Source organism: Naegleria lovaniensis (genome assembly GCF_003324165.1).
Source record: "Naegleria lovaniensis strain ATCC 30569 chromosome Unknown tig002, whole genome shotgun sequence".
In the NCBI taxonomy this organism is placed as follows: domain Eukaryota; phylum Heterolobosea; class Eutetramitea; order Acrasida; family Naegleriidae; genus Naegleria; species Naegleria lovaniensis.
In genome coordinates, this window is record NW_025407824.1 from 704876 (window position 1) to 722411 (window position 17536).

The following is a 17536-nucleotide window of genomic DNA, read 5'->3' on the forward strand; positions in this document are numbered from 1 at the left end:
ATGAAGCAATTTATCATGTTTCAAACGTTAGGAACTCCTGACCTGCACGCCTTACAATCCTTATTTTTAGACACTGGGAATTCTTTACTTGGAGTTCTCAACGGTATCGACAAATACCATCCAATTTAAATGTTCAAACTGATCAAAGAAAATAGACCAACCCATACCAGCACTAGCAACTCACTTTACCCACAACATGACCGACACTGAAATTCTTCAACGAATGAATGAGTTGGACATCATTCACAACAATTTGCTCCAAACATTACAGAAAGCCATTCAAGATCTTGAGCTTTTAAGTAGCACAGAGCAAAGTAACAATGAGGACACTATCTCTTCCCGAAGTGAAGATGTTTCTTGGCAGAGTTTGGCTTTTCCGTTTCATGAAAAACTTCGTCAAGATCAATTAGCACCATTTCAAAGCACGTGCATGCAAGCATTGGAAAAGAGCAAGAAATTGCCAACATTTGAAGAGGGACAGCAAGTAATGAAATTTCTGTTGAACTCAATGCAGATACATTTTGCAGGTGATGAAAGGAATCACTATCTTTCGAATGTGGTTGATGCCACTGACCTATGTGGTTCCAATACCATGATTCTAATGCATACTCTTCATGAATCACACTCGATTCGTGATTCCCAACAACCTGCTGTAGATTTTGTTGTGTTGGTGCAAGAGGAAGTCACCCACAACACCATCGAAGATAATCTCTCTCTGTACAAGACCAAAATCAACTCAAAGAATCATTCTTGCATTGGAAATGTAGTCGTGAGAAATCAAAGACTCTCTGAAGCATGCTTATCTGAAATGCATTTAAGAAAGGATGCTTCCAACGACAATGTGAAAGTTCAACTCTTCATGCTCGATGCAACTCATGATGCACCTGAAAGTATTTCTGCACAAGTGGATCAAGTATTCAAGGGGTTTGTCTTGGACCTTGGCGATCGTCGTGCATCATATTCCACATCACACAAGGTTTGCTTACTTGCCAAAGTGAAGTCAGAGTATTGTGAAAAGCTTTTAACCATTTCTGATTCCAATAAGGACTTGTCCAAGAAATCAAGAAGAGTATATTCTCTTGTCATGGCTGACTGTAAATATATTTTGGTGTTTCCAAGTCCGAGAGAGGTGAAGGATGATTTAATGATGAAGCCAAGTCAAGGAGGGATCAACCATAATAGACAAAAGTACCATCATCGTGATGAGAATATTTCAAGATATTCCAACAATCACCATTCCTATTACCACCAACATCAGCCTTCGGATTCAAGAAGACCTTCCTACCAAGATGAATACGAGAATACAAGGAAAAGAAACTATGAATTTAATCAGAAGGATTTCAGAAGCAACCATCATTATGGTTCTTCTCAGCAGCGCAAGAACAGAAACGATCGGGATGAAAAGAAACGCAAGTATTAAAGTTATTTCCAGCCTATCGCATCAGGTTCAATTTATTGATTGTTACATATTTTTTAATAAAAAAAATTGTCTTAACGAACATGAGCAATTCGGAAGTGAAAGACCAAGCCAATAACGATTCAAATGTTGCGTATGACTCTAATAATTCGACACCGTTTTATTTCTATGAAAAATTAAGTGGAAATAATGACAATGAATTTAAGAGGCCAAAGTTAATGCCTCCTCTTTCATGGGAAAATCTTGTACCTCCTTCCGAGGTCTTTGAAAAAGAGATTAATAAGTTTGGCAGTACTCTAAGCACGGAAAGAAAAGGGGAAAAAACAGATGAAAATAGTGAACAAATTTTAGTGGATTTTGATTATTTAAATGCATTGTCGGAAATGCCAAATATTGAGCCATTAAAAGGTTGACAAAGAATTATCCAAATGCTTCTAGTGGATCAAATTCAGAGTACCTATTTCATTGGATGGACTTTAGAGAGGAACACAATCAAATACCATTAATGCACCCTGTCATGGACGCCGATATATTACGAGATTTAAATATTCCACTTATTTTTTGTAACAACCAAGAATCATCATCTAAATTGCTTAAATTGATGATGGAAAAACGGAAAGAACTTTTGGATAAATCTAAGAGCCGCGAGGAGCTTTTGCATGATACAAGTAATAATGAACATGTTTTAGAAAAGGAGGCTGTTGTGGAAACAGCTGCAAAAATAGAGACGCCATCAACAATTCAACACTCCCTTCCACCGCAGCAAGTTCAACAACCATTCTTGACAACCATCTCTAACATTTCTCGAGTGGATGATCAAAGTGAAAACTCTGAAAGCGAGGAAGAAACAAAAATGTACATTATGGAAGATGATAATTATGAAATTGGAGGTTTTAATACGATACAACAGCCGTTTTCACACGGAACAGAGCCAAAAGAAATCAACAACCAATCGTTTGAACCTGTCAAGACACCTCAAATTTTGGGTCATGTTTCTGAGCGAAAAGAAGAAAGCACCAAAACAGTGTCCTCTCCTTCTTCGGTTCTGTCCATAAGCTTGTCAGCAACATCTACAATGGCTCCATCAACTTCAAGCGGCAACGCCCCACAAGTTACGGAACCAAAGAAAAAACGTAAAAGATCCAAGAAGAAGAAAGCAGATGAATCGCAACTCAAGAAAGCGAGCTCAAAACCTACACCTAATCCATTGGCTCATCTTGGAAAATTCTCCTGCTTAACTCATGAAGATGTCGCCTTCTATTTGAAGGGATTGAAGCAATTTAAAGCATTTCAAAAACAAACGGCTCTATCCAACGCTCTTCCTCCTCCATCTCCATTGTTTTTCAAGCTTAAAAAGATGGTTGAAGAAGAACAAGCAATTTATCGAAAAGCATTATTTGACGATGCGTGGAATAATAGGCTCGTAAGATATTTTCACACCGATCCGTACATTATGGAACAAGTTGAGAAAATGAAACAAAAAAAGAAGCTCGATCGATTAGTACCACCTACAAGTGTCGCTTCTAATTTCCAGGATATGAAGCACGTCCTTCCACGACATTTTGAGCTTGTCAAATCGATGAATCTATTTAATTTGCAAGCAACCAAGATGTTGGTTTCAACGCCCGCTGGTGCAAGTTCTCTGCAAAATTTTGCTGATCCAATTTTGAAATTTTCCAAAACTATTTATCACACTTCAGACAAGTACTTTACCTATCATAGAAACACTCTTATTTATCAACAAGAGAGTGCAGAACAAATAGATGTAGATGATACTGCTGATGAGACATCTTCAACCGTTAAACCTGTCAAGATACCAAAATTACCTATCAGCACCAATATTTACAAAGTAGATGACCCATCCTTGAATCCTATATCTGCCATGGATAACTCATCAGCAGTCTCCACCGATCACTCAGCTATTAATGTTGTCTATGATCCTCTCAAGCATTTACAAAAATCCACATCTTCCATGAATGTATATTTACACCGTAATTTACCACAAGTGTCAGATGATTGCATTATTAATGATATTATTTTACCAAGGTTTCCAGAAATTGATTTCGTTTGTGCAAGCAGCGCAATGTCTGCACTTGTGAATACTTTAGGTCCTAACTTCTCAGAGGAATGGTGTATTCCAGTAATTGCTAAACCTTATTCTAGCTCTACGACTAGTGGTGATACAACCATGTCACAAAACAAGTTTACAATATTCTTAGAAAAACCCTTACTCAAAAAAGTATGGACGCAACGAGATGTGAATCAAATGTATTACAAGTATGCGATCAAAACAGTCTCTCTCAGAGAGCCATTGATTCATGTTCCCTCAAAGACAACCATTCCCACTTTAAATCTCGACGAGCAACAATCATGCGAAAATTTTTCACAGTTAGAACTCATGCATCGTGATGGAGAACCAATTTCATATAATTTATTTACAGTTGGAAATTGGAAAATATTATTTCGAACAAAAATAGATGGAGCGTATAATGACGTCAAAACAGATCGAGCAACTGTTGTGAAATTAATCACCAAACTTGAATATCAAACAGAGAAAGGACTTGAACTTTCAACACAAAGCGAATTGGCAAAATGGTGGACCAATGTCTTTTTGAGACCTGCTTCTGCAATTATTGTGAATCGAGTAGATGTAGCACAAAATAGAGTTTGTAGAACAGAATTCAAACGAGTCAAAGACGTGCTTCCAGAAGTAGAGGATGAAGAGGAAGAAAATGAAAGATATTGGTCCAATGTGTTGACATCAAATTTGTCATCTCATGGAGTGGCTGGAGGAGGTGCAAATTGTGGATTTCAACCACAATTATCCATTCAAACTGTGTATGGAGTGTTGACAGAATTGATGAATCTCATCTCTACATTTAATGCGCACAACTTGCTTGATTATCGATTTTTGATTCAAAAGATGGCGAACGAACCATATATTCACTTGTTGGTGGAACATAGAAAATCATCCTCAGTTGATTCGTTGATACCAAGAAGTCAAAAATTTTATTATGATCTGCACATGGATTATGAGAAACATGGAGGAGTAAACGATCTAAATAAGATGGATTACATTCCCTTGACATGGAAAAGCAAAAAGCAAATCCCATACACTTTTCCAATCAGACCCTCGCAGACGTCGACCAAAGAAAAACACAAAAGAAAAAACAAGGGTGGTGGCAAATCAGATCAAAGTACCAAGAAAGCAAAGCAGTGATGAGTTTATTAAAACGCAATTTTGCATTTGGTATATATACCCCTTTTTCTATGGTCTGTTTCTAAAATCCAATTCACTACTCAAAATGTGTTGGTAGTAGAGTTTTCATGTTGTAGTGAATCACAACATCACCAGAAGACTTTCCTTCAAGCTGCTTATTGAGAGAAATACGGCCAGCCTCTAAAATGGCTGTTGTTAACACAGATGCAGACAACATGGCTGCATGGCAACATGTGTCATTCTCAGTGATTGCATTTTGAATGACATCTACGGTTGGTAATTGTTGCTTGAGAAGATCCAAATCGGTGACCAGTGAATTTTCATACAAATAAACACACTCAACAAAACTTGCAAGACTCAAATAGCCATATCCATTTTGTCCAGAAAATCTGCCAAAAACATCAGGTGAATATTTCATAAATAGAGGATTAATAGAACGAAGCCCTGAACTAGTAGTAGCATCGGATGCTACTGTGTATCCACGATGAGCTTGATCGATTGTAATTTCTCCCTTACTACCTTGATACATGAATCGTTGTTGAGAGTGAACATCCGACTTCTTTGGTGCTACCCAAGAACTAGTATAGATGGCAGTACCTTTGAGACATTTAGAAAAGTTTTCCAATGATTCACTTGAATGTTCTTGTGAAATTTTGGAAGACAAGTCAACCCATTGTACAGTGAGGGTTATCGAGTCTTCAGTATTAATGTTAAATGGCTCATTGTTAGCGATACCATAGGATCCACTTGCGAAAACTCTGTATGGTCTCCAAAATCGTTGATGTGAGCTTCTTGTTTCCATTCCATTTAATGCCCAACAATGAAAATCAATATGATGCGAGTTTAAATAATAGGAAATATCACTATGAGATGCCCAATTCTTAAAAGTAATTAATTGTGAACTAGGTTGAGACATGTAACTCGAAAAATAAGAAAAATCTCCAATTTCATCAGCGTTCAAAATTCGATCTCGTGCATCTGAATAGATTGGATCCCATCTCTTGTGAACCTCCACACCAACCAGTACATGCTCTTTACGAATGGCATTAATCAATTCATAGTGATGTTCCAATTTTTGAACGAGTGGTTTTGCTACAAGTACGTGCATGCCACTGTTAATGCATTCCAATGCAATTTCAAAATGTGTATGATCTGGAGTGAATATAAAAACAACATCTCCCTTATTTAATCTTCTCAATCCTTCCCTATAGGCATGAATATCTTTTGCAACCGAATCCGCAGGAAATGTTTCTGTAAGATATTCATTCACAATAGACTCTGTCTTATCACTAGTCGTACCAGAAATATTTGCTTCAAAATTATATCTACTCAATCCTCTCTTCAAATGATTTCTAATTCCTGGAAATTTGGTTCCTTGTGTTCCAGCAAGGTAAATATTTTGTACTTTTCCTCTCCGACGTAAATCAAAAAGGGTTAGCAATACCACTCCGATGGGCTTATCCGATTGAGATGCTGATTCATGAACATATCCTGTAACGTATTCTCCAATACCAATGACCAGAACATTGGGTAATCTTTGAGTAGTGGTGTTTGATGAAGCTGAAGAGGAGGGTGTGGGGATGCCGTACGACAAGGAGTTAAACATTTTTTTTTGCAATAAAAATCTTTTGATATTTATTTTCCTTCAAAGAAATTCTCTGACACATCAGAACTCTTGTTGTTGTTGAATAAAAGCTCCCTATAACTACAATGCTCGTACAAATGATGTTTGTCAAACAAAAAAAAACAAGCAAATGCCACACGATACGATGAAACAATATCTCGAGTTATTGCGTCTCCCTGAACAACAACAAGTTCAAGACAGCAATTCACTAATCACACAACTACAACCACACGATTCGAAGGAAATTGATCAAGCAGAGGCCATGGTCGGCTCTATCCTTCAAAAGCTTCATCAACAATTAGATCCACAACCATCAGTTGACTCTCAACAATTCACTTCTTCTTCTGTAACAATAACTCATCCATCCATGTATCAAATCCCATGTTGTTCCACATCCTCCGTTCCTAGTTACGACGCGTTATGGAATAACGACAATAAATCTCAACCTGGGCGTCATACGGTCGTGGTTCGCAATGGAAGCGCTCAGAGTGTTGATCGAACCAATGTTGTGACCTTGAGTATCAAACCCTCAATATTCAAAGAGGATGGTCATTCAAATTCAACAACCATGACTCGTCAACAACAACAAGAAGAAGAAGAAGCCTTGATTCGGTGTTTGAATGAATGGATGAACACTGATAAAGAACAGAGAGAACTCTTTGTACGACCGTCACATGCCACAAACAACCTCATTCCTCCTCCATCACGAATGAAACAAGAAGCACTTTCATTGTATCATCGTCCAATTTCTCCACCCATACAACAACAACACGTTGTCACTCCCACCACCAAACCACAACAGCAACGATGTCCTGAAGTGTGTCGCTTCTTAGATGCCTTTCTCAGTTGCGCATTGTTTGGGCATTCACCAACTTTGGAAACTTTATTTTCCAATTTAGTGAAAACGAGACAACAACCCCTGTCGAATGTTGGTTTGATGTCTGGTCAAAAGGCTTCTGAAATGATGATATCGTTACATGTTGACACAAAGTCTTCTTCCGTAAGACCTGCGGCAAGCGTTAGCAAACCTGTATTACCATCTTGTGTGACATCAAAAATTTCTAAACCAAGCAAAATGGCGAACAACACAAAAAAAAATACAACTGTGAAATATTCTCCATAAATACGTTATTTGTCTGTTTTCTAGGTTAGATCAAAAGTCATTCCAAATGAATTTCTTCAAACGTCAGCTTGACCTGAGGAGCTGATTTCGCCACAAATTCCTTTGCTCTTCTCATTTTGGAATGAAAATCATTCACTAGAGACGTATTTTGCAAAAAGGAACAACAGCATTGGATGATAATGCATCGTAGTTGAGGCAATTCCTTAATGAGTCCAAGTAAATATAAACCATTCAAGTCGTAGGGAATCTTCAATACTTTCAATTTTTTAAAAACTTTCAAGTGTTCCATTTCAATCTCTGTTAGTTGTTGATTTTCAATTTCCAATATTTCTAATGAATCACTACGGATGCGAACAGCTTTTACGAGCTCTTCCAAATAATTGTTATTAAAATTCTGAATAGATCTTGTGGTGAGTGTTGATGCACGAATATGTGGGTGCAATGAGATGGATCCAATCACTAATTGTTTCAACTTGACCAATGGTTGTAAAGCTTGCTCCAATAAAGTTGATAAATTCATGTATGTGAATTCTTGGAAATAAATATACAAGCTTGTAAGGTTTTGATATGGAAATCTTGTGGTTGCATTAAAAATTGACAAACTAAGCTTCAATTGTTCCAAGTTCTGCATTTTTGAAAGGCTGTCAATTTGGTGTTGACTTAACATTTGACCTTGTAAACACAAGCTCTTGGTTGCCGAATACGCTTCGAGATGAGGTGGAGGTGGTGAGCACTTATTAGGGCTGAGAGTAGCATCACTAAAAGAAGGTGAGAGGTTTTTTTGAGGGCGTGTAGAATGGACCCATCGGCGTGTCAACGGCAAAACATGCTTCATTGTTGAGGTAAACCCCGCAATACTCAACTTTTTGAGACGAGGAAATAAAAGATCATCCCCGAGAAATGATAAATTCAATTTCATGGAAGGAGATCCTACATCCAAATTCGAGAGAAGGACAGACAAATCCAAATCAATTTCATGTAGATTGTGCAGTTTTCTTAAAAATAGCTCCATCTCTTCAAATGAGCAAGTATTTTCTCGTTGATGTCGATCAATGAGTTCACTTTGCTCTTTTGAGGCACCATTTGGAAGCCTCTTTCCAGTGAATACGTCTCCAGTAATTACAGCATATCTGTGCAATTCCAAAAGAGGATTACCCCTTAATCTCAATATTTGTAAGTTGCTGGTAAAATCTTCTGCAGAGCGCCACGTGTTCAAGGTCTTATTTGTGAGAATTGGATTGACCAATTCAAGAATTTTCAATTTGTGTAAACTTGAAATGTGTTCTAGAGCATGTATTTCTTTCGGATCATTGCTTGTCGTACCGCTATGTGAGGAATCAGATGAGGGAGTATGTGCTGGGCTACTCGTGATGCTTCCAGGGCTAATGTGATGATGTGTCAGCGTGCATACAATTTTTAATCGCGCCAAATTTGGGCAGCAATTCACAATTAATTGCATGGTCTCAGCTGAAATTGTAGAAACAACAAACGAAAATTCCTTCAAGTGTCTTGGAGTCCACATCAAGGTTTTGATTCCTGAGTGTGACGAGCACAAGTCCAAAAATATAGGTATAACATCATCCTCGATAATTGACAGAAAGGTTAAATTTAAGGATTCCAGTGATGTACAGAGAGAGAGGTAATTCGTCAGCGCCTTTCTAGATTTGTTACTCTCTGCTATGTTTGGAGTAATATTGGTTAGGCTTTTCACAGTCAAGGATTTGAGCTTGTTGATACATCTAGACTGCTTCATCAACTCAAATAACCTCAAGTCAATATGTTTGTCGATTTGCAGTTCTTCAAGTTTTATGTCACTCTCAAATAAATCTCGTAAGCAGCAGTTTAGAATATCATCATATGTAATAGCCTCCGAATACACGTTAGTAATAATGACAGTTCTTAAATTAGGCAGTTTTACCAGGTTGTGAGTGGTAAATCGTTTCAATTCTTCTCTATTTGAAATATCGTGCTTCATCACAAAAGACGTTTTGAATTTTCTTTCATATTCACAGCTATATCTACACAACAAATGACATGTAAGCCTAATTCCCCATAACACATCGTATTCTTCCATGAAGGAAAGAACCTCCATCCAAATGTTATAGTTTTCAAGAAATGTTTTTCTGGTCTCACTATTTAATTCAAATTTGAAAGGTAGTGGTTCTTTTTGCGATCCCACATCCGTGCATGGCAAGTTAGTTTTCTCTTTATGCAATTTTTCAAAGGTAGGAGTGGAGGATGAACTATTCAACGTGTGATACAAGTCACCAGTTAAGCTTTTGTCCATGGTCTGCATATTTCCAAGTGAGTGTGTTTGTTTAATCAACTGAGTGAGAGCAGAAGTGGTTGGTGGCGTGTTCTTACGTATCATATTTGTTGGGCATGATTGAAATAATTTACAGTCTTTAAGTGTTCGTTTTAACTCCAATTCTTGGATGTGAGAGTGTTCGATGCTAGTAGGGTTTGAGTGTGTGGCTGTTGTTGCTTTGGTTTGGTTCAATGCAAACGTTGGAGAAAAACCAATTGTTTGATCGTGATGATGATTCTGTGGTGATGAACACGCTGCCTCAGTAGAATCAAAACAGTTTTCTTCTACTCTTTCCGAAGAATTTTTATAAAGATTCAATGTTGAAGTTGGTGATGGTACTTCCAACAACAAGGCCTTCTTCTTGTCGGAGCCGTGCAAAACATTTTTTTTGTTGCTCGTCGATGAAGGAGACTTGTGATCGGTCCGAACTGCTGGTTTCTTGTTGGCTTGGTGAATGTATCTGCTGTTCATACTTTGAGTCTGGTGATCAACAGGAACCATGTCGTTGATGATGTTGCTTGGCTGTCTCGTCGAAAAATCATGTTGTTGTGTCGATCGTACCTGATGATGTTTCATTTTGTTTGAACCTGTTCGTTGGTCCAACAATTCTAAAACGAGAAATTGGGACATGTGACCAAACTTCGTTACTTTTAAGGAAACTTTTCAAACCTGTTGAATTTTGAATAACAGAGGTTTGTCCCTGAACACAGATGAATATAGATTGGATGTTTTATGTCCTTCAATTTTCTTTTTCTTTATTTATTACGTTTGGTTAATTGAAATGAACGGATTAAATTCGAGCAATACAGGTGACAAGACCGAGAGTTAGAAAAAAATGATGAACCAACACGATGAGGTGCAGCAGCAGGGACAGTGCATGAAAGAAAGCATTCCTAATATTCCTTTCGTTGTGGAATATATTAAGCCATGTTGTTTTTGCTTGTTGGGAATGACTTTTTTGTTAATATTTTGTGGAGTGTTCTTTTCAGTGTTGATCACACTGTAAGTTTTGTATATTGTCTTAAGGAAATAGTATGGTCTATTTATTTCAATCATATATGCGTTCTAAATGTTTAGCGATACCTACGAGTTTCGGTATAACCAGGAATCTCAATGTCTAGTGATGTATCCTCGAATTGCTTGCTCGGAAGAAGTGAACCAAGGCCAAACGTGTATGGCATTGGTGTGTTTACAGCAAACGAATACTACATGGGTTTCCAATTACAAGGACTGCCCATCCATTCAAATCCGAACGGTTCTCCGATATCCTCAAAACACCAAGTTTTATAATTTGACTTCTGGTACTAATACGACATGTTTTGTGAATAGCATGAGTAAGAGCAGTAGTTTTGTCTCTTACACGGTGAATAATCAAGAAAAAGTTGTTTGGAAAATACTATCGGGATTGAGTTGGGGTTTATTAGGTGTGGTGATTGCACCCTTACTACTCGGATGCTTAGTTTTAATGTTCAGGATGAAAATTCCCATCCTTAAACAAAAGTTTACCCTCAAAAAACAACAATCACAAATGAAACACCAGCACGGAGAGGATTCAAAAGAGCAAGAACAACTTACATCTGATCCAAAGTCATCTGTTTCTACAGTGAACGGAAGTAACACTCAGCAAGAACAACCCATGACAACGTTGTCTTTGCGAGATGAAGAACAACAAGAAGACCTGAAGGAAACCTTAGACATGAAAAATCCAATGGAAACTGAAAATAAGGAAATTGAACTTGAGGTTATAAGTTATGACTAAACAGTAAACATCATCTCCATCACTCGTGGTTCATGAGTCAAAAACGAAAAAATGAACTCTAGACAACGGTCTTCATCTCTTCAATCCTCCTTCTCTCGGAACAAGCATTCCCAACAATCAAATCAGCAACGGCCCATACGGTTATTATTTCCTGCAACAACAGAGGAAGAACGAGAATTGCAAGAACAGCATTATATTCCATCCCGATACATTGTAGCCATAGGAGATGTTCATGGCCATTTACAAGCACTGCAAAAATTATTAAAAAAGTTGGAACAGCATCTAGGAAAGGATTTATTTGAAAAATATCATTTAGGTGTGTTTAAAACTGAATAAGAGGAATTTTAAAATTATATTTCATCTAATTCGTAAAATTGTTTTGTGCTTGCCTCTTACCACTCATGACAAATTTAATGTTTAAAACAGTTTTCTTGGGAGATTATGTTGACAGAGGCCCTCAAATTAAGGAAACAATAGAATTCATGATTAGCTTAAAGAAACAACGAAAGCCAAATACCACTCATTTTCTAATGGGCAATCATGATCATGCATGTTCAATGTTCTTAGGTTTATTCGATGATGCTTTGGAGAATGGAAAATCGCTTGGTATCACATGTCAAAATTATACACGTGAATTTGAGCTATGGAAAGGTATACAAGAAGTCGCAAATAACATGCATCTTCAAGGCCGACGATGGGGCAGTGGGTTTGTTTATTCGAGTTTTAACACATTCTACAGCTATATTTGTGATTCAAATTCGCAAAAAGATATGGATGTGGTGGGTGACTTTAAAAAATTTCAATCTAAGGTTCCTGACGAACATAAGAACTTTTTTCGAAATTTACCTTGGGTGTTGTTTAACGAGGACAATATTTTTGTTCATGGTGGTTTTCACTCTTACACGAACTTGAAAGAACAGTTAGTGCCGTTGTTCAAGAGAGACATTTATCAACCAAGAGTAAAACCTCTTTCTGAACGAGGGTACATCGACATGGATGGCCACAAAGACACACATAGAAGAATTGTGAGTGGCCATGTTCAGGTGAAAAATGCCAAAGTGAGTTCGAAACGAGCCTTAATTGATATCAGTGGTGGTGTAACAGGAGAATTGTGTGCTTTAATACTACCATCAGCTAAGGTCATTACCACGGAAGAAAATTCTGTGCTTGTGAAAGGAGACATGGACGACGAGGAATTGCAAGAATTATTAAAGAGTGATTAAATTCCAACAAATTGTAATCTTTATGCATGGCCATATTTATTGTGACACACGTCTATTCATTCACCTTCAAGAATCTCTTTCGCATGGCTTTGACTTTTTCAATCTTGGCAGTGAGCGAATTCTTATTTGTGTCCTTTTTCTTTGTAAATCGTTCTCTAATTTTTTCTCTTCTATCTTCTGCCTCTCTTTCTTTTTGCATTTCCTTTGATTGAGTCTTCACTCTGTGCGGTAAATGTCTGTGATTGGCAATCTTTCGCACCTCTTCAACGCTTCTATATCTCTCTATTAATTTTTGGTTATATTCAATTTGTTGTTGTTCCTTCTTGGTCATGCCACCACCTCTCAATGGAGCACTTCGTTCATCCTTCCAAATTCTAATAGCTTGATCGTCACTTCCACTATAAATATACCTTCCATCACCAGAATATTTCACACAAAACACTCGTTGCATTCTCTTGGTATGATACACCTCACGTGCCTTGTAAGAAGTGGAATCCGTTCTGAAAATACGAATGGTCTTATCGTAACCAGCAGTCACAATTTCTGTACCACTTGGATTGTAGTCAACATCCATCACTGCATTTATATGGCCTGAATGCATCATGAGTGGACCCTTTTCCAAAATTCTCATGTCAAAGGTATATACATTGCCATCTTCATTTGCTGCTGAGAAGTGGAATGGATTCATTGGACTCCAACAAACCTTATTAGATTTTGTTTGCATAGTCACAGCACGAATCATTTGATTGGTTTTCATGTCATACAATCCAACTGTTCTGTCACGCGCGCAATATGCAATCAAATTCTTCTCAACCTTATTAAATTTAACACTATAAATGGTTTCAGTCGAGGTTGCAAGCTCATACTCTTGTTTACAAACCAGTCTTGATGAATTACCTGGAATTAAGGAAGATGAACTATTTCCTGAACAATCCCAAATTTGAACGTATTCATGTCCACTGGTTACCACAATTGGGTCACTATAATGATGATCAATACAGAGTAAGGCATTATGTGAAACAACATCTTGAATAGGAGTGGCATACGAAGGTAACTTGGTTGTTGCATTACTGTTGCTCTTTCCCACATAATCTGCCAAAGTGTATCCAATACTTCCAAATTTTGTACTTGCCATATTCGGATTTACATTGGCCACTTGTAAATTCAATTCCCATCTCTTTAAATGCTTGTCAGTTCCAACCGTAAAATAAAACGAGTTCTCACTCGAGTCCGATGAATGTCTATAGGGTGGAATTACAATTCCATTCACAAATCCATTATGAGCTCTATCAATGGCATAAATCGTCTTTCTCTCCGTTAAATCCCAAACTCTAATTTGACCATCACAGCTTCCACTAATAATATGAATGAGAGAATTAGGATCCGTACAAATACATGTAGGTGTATCTGCATGTCCCGATAAATCAGCAAGAAAAGGCTTTGCATAAATATTATCAATTTTTGCAGCATTGATGGCTCTCATGTATTCACGAGGCTTTTCAAACCGATGAATGAGTTCGGGATTTGGATCGGAAAAGTGTCGGGTGGTTTCATAGGAAGTTCTTCGTGTATGGGCATCATCATCTCGGGAGATGGTTGTAATTTTTACCATGTTGTTTCAATTTTGGTTGTTGTTGAATTTGTTTTTGAATTTGTTGTTGTTGTTGTAGTAGTGGTTGAATGGAATGATGGTGGTGTTGATGATGATGTGAATGTTGGTGGTTGTTGAATTTTTTTCATCCAATTTTTTGAACTTGCTTTCGACTTGTGTTAACATCGATAACAACCTTTCAAAAATTAATGAGATTATTTATCCAACAACAAGCAACACTTTTTAAAATACAACATGATTCTAATACCATGACACACAATGGTGTACACCATTTGACTACTACTATACGAGCATTTCATCATAATCATCCACACCTTCCTCTCCAAGAGTTCCTCCATAATATTCATTCAACATGGTTCCGTCACCTTGAAGGTCGTCACCACCAACGCCATCACCAACACCACTATATTCATGATATTCTTCTTCATCTTGTCTCGAAGAAGGTTGTTCATTCATGACCACTCCCATAATTCCAATACCCTTCTTTTTTCGTTTACTAGTTTCATATTCATCGTCTTGATCGTAACTCTCATCTTGTTCATTTTGAGAATTTCTTAATTTCACAACTTGTAATCCAATTTCACTTTCCTTAATATTTCGTTTCTTCTTTTCAGCTCGAATTCGATTCAATAGAGGTGGTAGAAAATCTAAACTCGATGCATTCTTGAGAAAATCATGTTGTAATAATTCTTCCACACTGGCTCTCTTTTGAGGATCTTTTTCGAGACATTTCGAAAGAAATTCATGAAAGACATCACTCCATTCAGAGGAAGAGGTAAATGTTGGAGGAGGTTGAGATCGAATTAAAAACAAGGCACGAATAGGAGTATGTTCCATGAGAGGGACAGTTCCATTGGCCAATTCCAAGATTAATATTCCCAAAGACCACACATCGGTCTTTTCATTGTATTCAGCGCCTGAGACGACTTCTGGAGACATCCAATACGGAGTACCTACGACAGAACGTCTTCGTCCAGTATTCTCAGCACAGAATCCATAGTCTGCTAATTTAATTTTACCGTCACGTGTAATGAGAACGTTATCGGATTTGATATCTCTGTTTTTTAAAAGACCAATGATTAGGAATATGATGGATTTCACAAAAAATGACCGACCCAAATCATTCATCAAACCAATGCATAATGATCGATGTGACACCATCCATACGTCAGATTAGAATATCATAATCATGATTAATACCGTATGAGTAACACCATTAAAAAAAATACATCAGAACACAATGATGGTCCACAACAAATTAATAATTATTACAACAAGACCATGATTAAATTGACTCACACTTACCTGTGAATGACACCATATTTCGTGTGAAGAAGATGCAAACACTTAAGAATGGGTATTAAAATGGCAGCAATTTCACTTTCTAAAAATCGATGATGTATCACATTATTATCTCCAATTAAATCTGTTAACTTTCCTCCAGAGACATATTCCATAGTGACCCATAATTCGTCATGACTTTTTTCTTTATATTCCAACATGGTGTCCATATCAATGGTTGTTGTAATGCCATTTGAAGAATTAGGAGAAACAGCTGAATTGGTTTGTTGTTGAGATGAATTTTGTTCTTGTTGTTGTTGTAATTTTCTTCTTTTAGAATCAGATAAATATCTTCCAATATGTTCATGAACTTGACAATTCACAGTCGAATAAGTTCCAAAATATTGAACCATCAATGTCTTGTCGAGTGTGGCATCATAGTCAAATATAGAAGAATAGGATTTACAAGCGTGTTTCATCATGAAAATTTCATTCTCAATCATGTCAAAGTTTGTATTCTTTGAAGTTGTCAGTGGCATGACTTTGATGGCTACTTTTTTACCACTTGGAACATGAATGGCTTTGTAAACATCTGCAGTACTTCCTGTACCAATCTTTTTCATTTTAGTAAAGAGACGAAATGGATTCTCGTGACTTATTAAATCAATGAGAAGTTTGTCTTTTTTGAATTTTGATACATTGGCTGACAAGGTTGTTGCGATTGAAGACGTGTCAGTATTTCCAACTTCAACATAATAACCAGCTTCTGTTCTTTTCACATTTGTGAAATTCATTACAAATTGTCCACTACTATTCACATGATGATCCATTGTTGCACTCTGTTCGGAAGGTGTCGATACTGTTTTCGCCGAGTTGGTTTTTGTGAAAATTTTAGCAAAGAAACCCTGAGAGGCTGATTTGGAATGTTCATGTTGACTCAAAGATGGTGGTTGAGAAGTTGACGAGTTTGGTGTCGATTGATTCAAACTACTATTACTACCTGTCACAACCATCATGGATGGACTCTCCGGATTGGAATTGGTTCCATTATTGCCATTCCCAGTATTATTATTATGGACAGCCACATCCATGTGTGGAGAGGTGGGAGGTTGTTGTTTGTTCTTTCCCATAAAACTACCCGATAATGAATTTCCACTACCACTACCTCCTCTCAATTTACTAAAAAACGAAGAGGAAGAAGGAGAGGCCAATGAGTTGTTGTTTGTTGTTGTTATGGTTGTAGTCGTATTCGTAGTAGTAGTAGTAGTATTCTTATGATGATGGTGGTGGTCACTCATGGAAAGAGAAGGTGAACCACTACTGTTGTTCGAAGGTGTTGTGGTGGTCACTACCGAACTCGTATTGAGAGCAGGTGGAATGGAATCAATAGATTTGGATGATGACAAGGAAGGAGAGGAATCTCCTCCTCCTCCATTCGTATTATGATGAAAAGGAGAACCTGATGATGTTAGTTGTGGATGATGGTCCAATTCCGCTGAAAAAGTTTCTCCATTCAAACCGCTCGAGTGTGAACCATTAGTAGTAGTATTATTATTATTATTATTATTGTTGTTATTATTGACATCATCCACTGTGAAATGAATTCCTTGAAGACTTGATAAATCCCAATCTTTGGGAACACCACTCAAACCAAATTCGCGATCAAAATCGACATGATGTTCGAGACGAACGTTGAAGGGAGCTGAGATTTCAATTTGTTGAGAAGAACTCGTGGTGCTACTACTGCTGGGTGATGCGGTCGATTTGTTGTTGGACTTGTTGTTGTTGCCACGACGGAACAGACCTTTCATTTTTTTTGTAACCATGACAGTTGATGGAATTATCATGGCGTAGAAGAAATTTGTTGTTTGTGATTAGACCTGTGCTATGTCACTGGGAGGGATTAACATGGGTTGTTCATTGTGCTCTCGGTCGACTGAGAGCTTCGACAATTAAACCCTTTCGTTCA

At 37.4% G+C, this 17536-nt stretch overlaps 10 protein-coding genes across 10 annotated transcripts; 6 read left to right on the forward strand and 4 right to left on the reverse strand.

The window, feature by feature from the left end:
• Window positions 1-196: 196 nt before the first annotated feature.
• On the forward strand, window positions 197-1420 carry C9374_007121 (uncharacterized protein; the record flags this gene model as incomplete). Its single annotated transcript, XM_044697058.1, has 1 exon — window positions 197-1420. The coding sequence occupies one exon, from the start codon at window positions 197-199 to the stop codon at window positions 1418-1420; it is 1224 nt and encodes a 407-aa protein (XP_044555484.1).
• Window positions 1421-1500: 80 nt separating this feature from the next.
• Window positions 1501-1830, forward strand: C9374_007122 (uncharacterized protein; the record flags this gene model as incomplete). The annotated part of the gene is made up of 1 exon (XM_044697059.1): window positions 1501-1830. The coding sequence occupies one exon, from the start codon at window positions 1501-1503 to the stop codon at window positions 1828-1830; it is 330 nt and encodes a 109-aa protein (XP_044555485.1).
• A 56-nt stretch (window positions 1831-1886) lies between these two features.
• Window positions 1887-4637, forward strand: C9374_007123 (uncharacterized protein; the record flags this gene model as incomplete). The annotated part of the gene is made up of 1 exon (XM_044697060.1): window positions 1887-4637. One exon carries the CDS (start codon window positions 1887-1889, stop codon window positions 4635-4637), a length of 2751 nt encoding a protein of 916 aa, XP_044555486.1.
• A 76-nt stretch (window positions 4638-4713) lies between these two features.
• C9374_007124 (uncharacterized protein) lies at window positions 4714-6243 on the reverse strand (the record flags this gene model as incomplete). Its single annotated transcript, XM_044697061.1, has 1 exon — window positions 4714-6243. The coding sequence occupies one exon, from the start codon at window positions 6241-6243 to the stop codon at window positions 4714-4716; it is 1530 nt and encodes a 509-aa protein (XP_044555487.1).
• A 148-nt stretch (window positions 6244-6391) lies between these two features.
• On the forward strand, window positions 6392-7384 carry C9374_007125 (uncharacterized protein; the record flags this gene model as incomplete). The annotated part of the gene is made up of 1 exon (XM_044697062.1): window positions 6392-7384. One exon carries the CDS (start codon window positions 6392-6394, stop codon window positions 7382-7384), a length of 993 nt encoding a protein of 330 aa, XP_044555488.1.
• A 37-nt stretch (window positions 7385-7421) lies between these two features.
• Window positions 7422-10193, reverse strand: C9374_007126 (uncharacterized protein; the record flags this gene model as incomplete). The annotated part of the gene is made up of 1 exon (XM_044697063.1): window positions 7422-10193. The coding sequence occupies one exon, from the start codon at window positions 10191-10193 to the stop codon at window positions 7422-7424; it is 2772 nt and encodes a 923-aa protein (XP_044555489.1).
• A 568-nt stretch (window positions 10194-10761) lies between these two features.
• On the forward strand, window positions 10762-11451 carry C9374_007127 (uncharacterized protein; the record flags this gene model as incomplete). Its single annotated transcript, XM_044697064.1, has 1 exon — window positions 10762-11451. The coding sequence occupies one exon, from the start codon at window positions 10762-10764 to the stop codon at window positions 11449-11451; it is 690 nt and encodes a 229-aa protein (XP_044555490.1).
• A 51-nt stretch (window positions 11452-11502) lies between these two features.
• C9374_007128 (uncharacterized protein) lies at window positions 11503-12674 on the forward strand (the record flags this gene model as incomplete). The annotated part of the gene is made up of 2 exons (XM_044697065.1): window positions 11503-11767; window positions 11878-12674. The coding sequence occupies 2 exons, from the start codon at window positions 11503-11505 to the stop codon at window positions 12672-12674; spliced, it is 1062 nt and encodes a 353-aa protein (XP_044555491.1).
• A 52-nt stretch (window positions 12675-12726) lies between these two features.
• Window positions 12727-14286, reverse strand: C9374_007129 (uncharacterized protein; the record flags this gene model as incomplete). Its single annotated transcript, XM_044697066.1, has 1 exon — window positions 12727-14286. One exon carries the CDS (start codon window positions 14284-14286, stop codon window positions 12727-12729), a length of 1560 nt encoding a protein of 519 aa, XP_044555492.1.
• A 282-nt stretch (window positions 14287-14568) lies between these two features.
• On the reverse strand, window positions 14569-17378 carry C9374_007130 (uncharacterized protein; the record flags this gene model as incomplete). Its single annotated transcript, XM_044697068.1, has 2 exons — window positions 14569-15343; window positions 15592-17378. 2 exons carry the CDS (start codon window positions 17376-17378, stop codon window positions 14569-14571), a joined length of 2562 nt encoding a protein of 853 aa, XP_044555493.1.
• Between the last annotated feature and the right edge of the window lie 158 nt (window positions 17379-17536).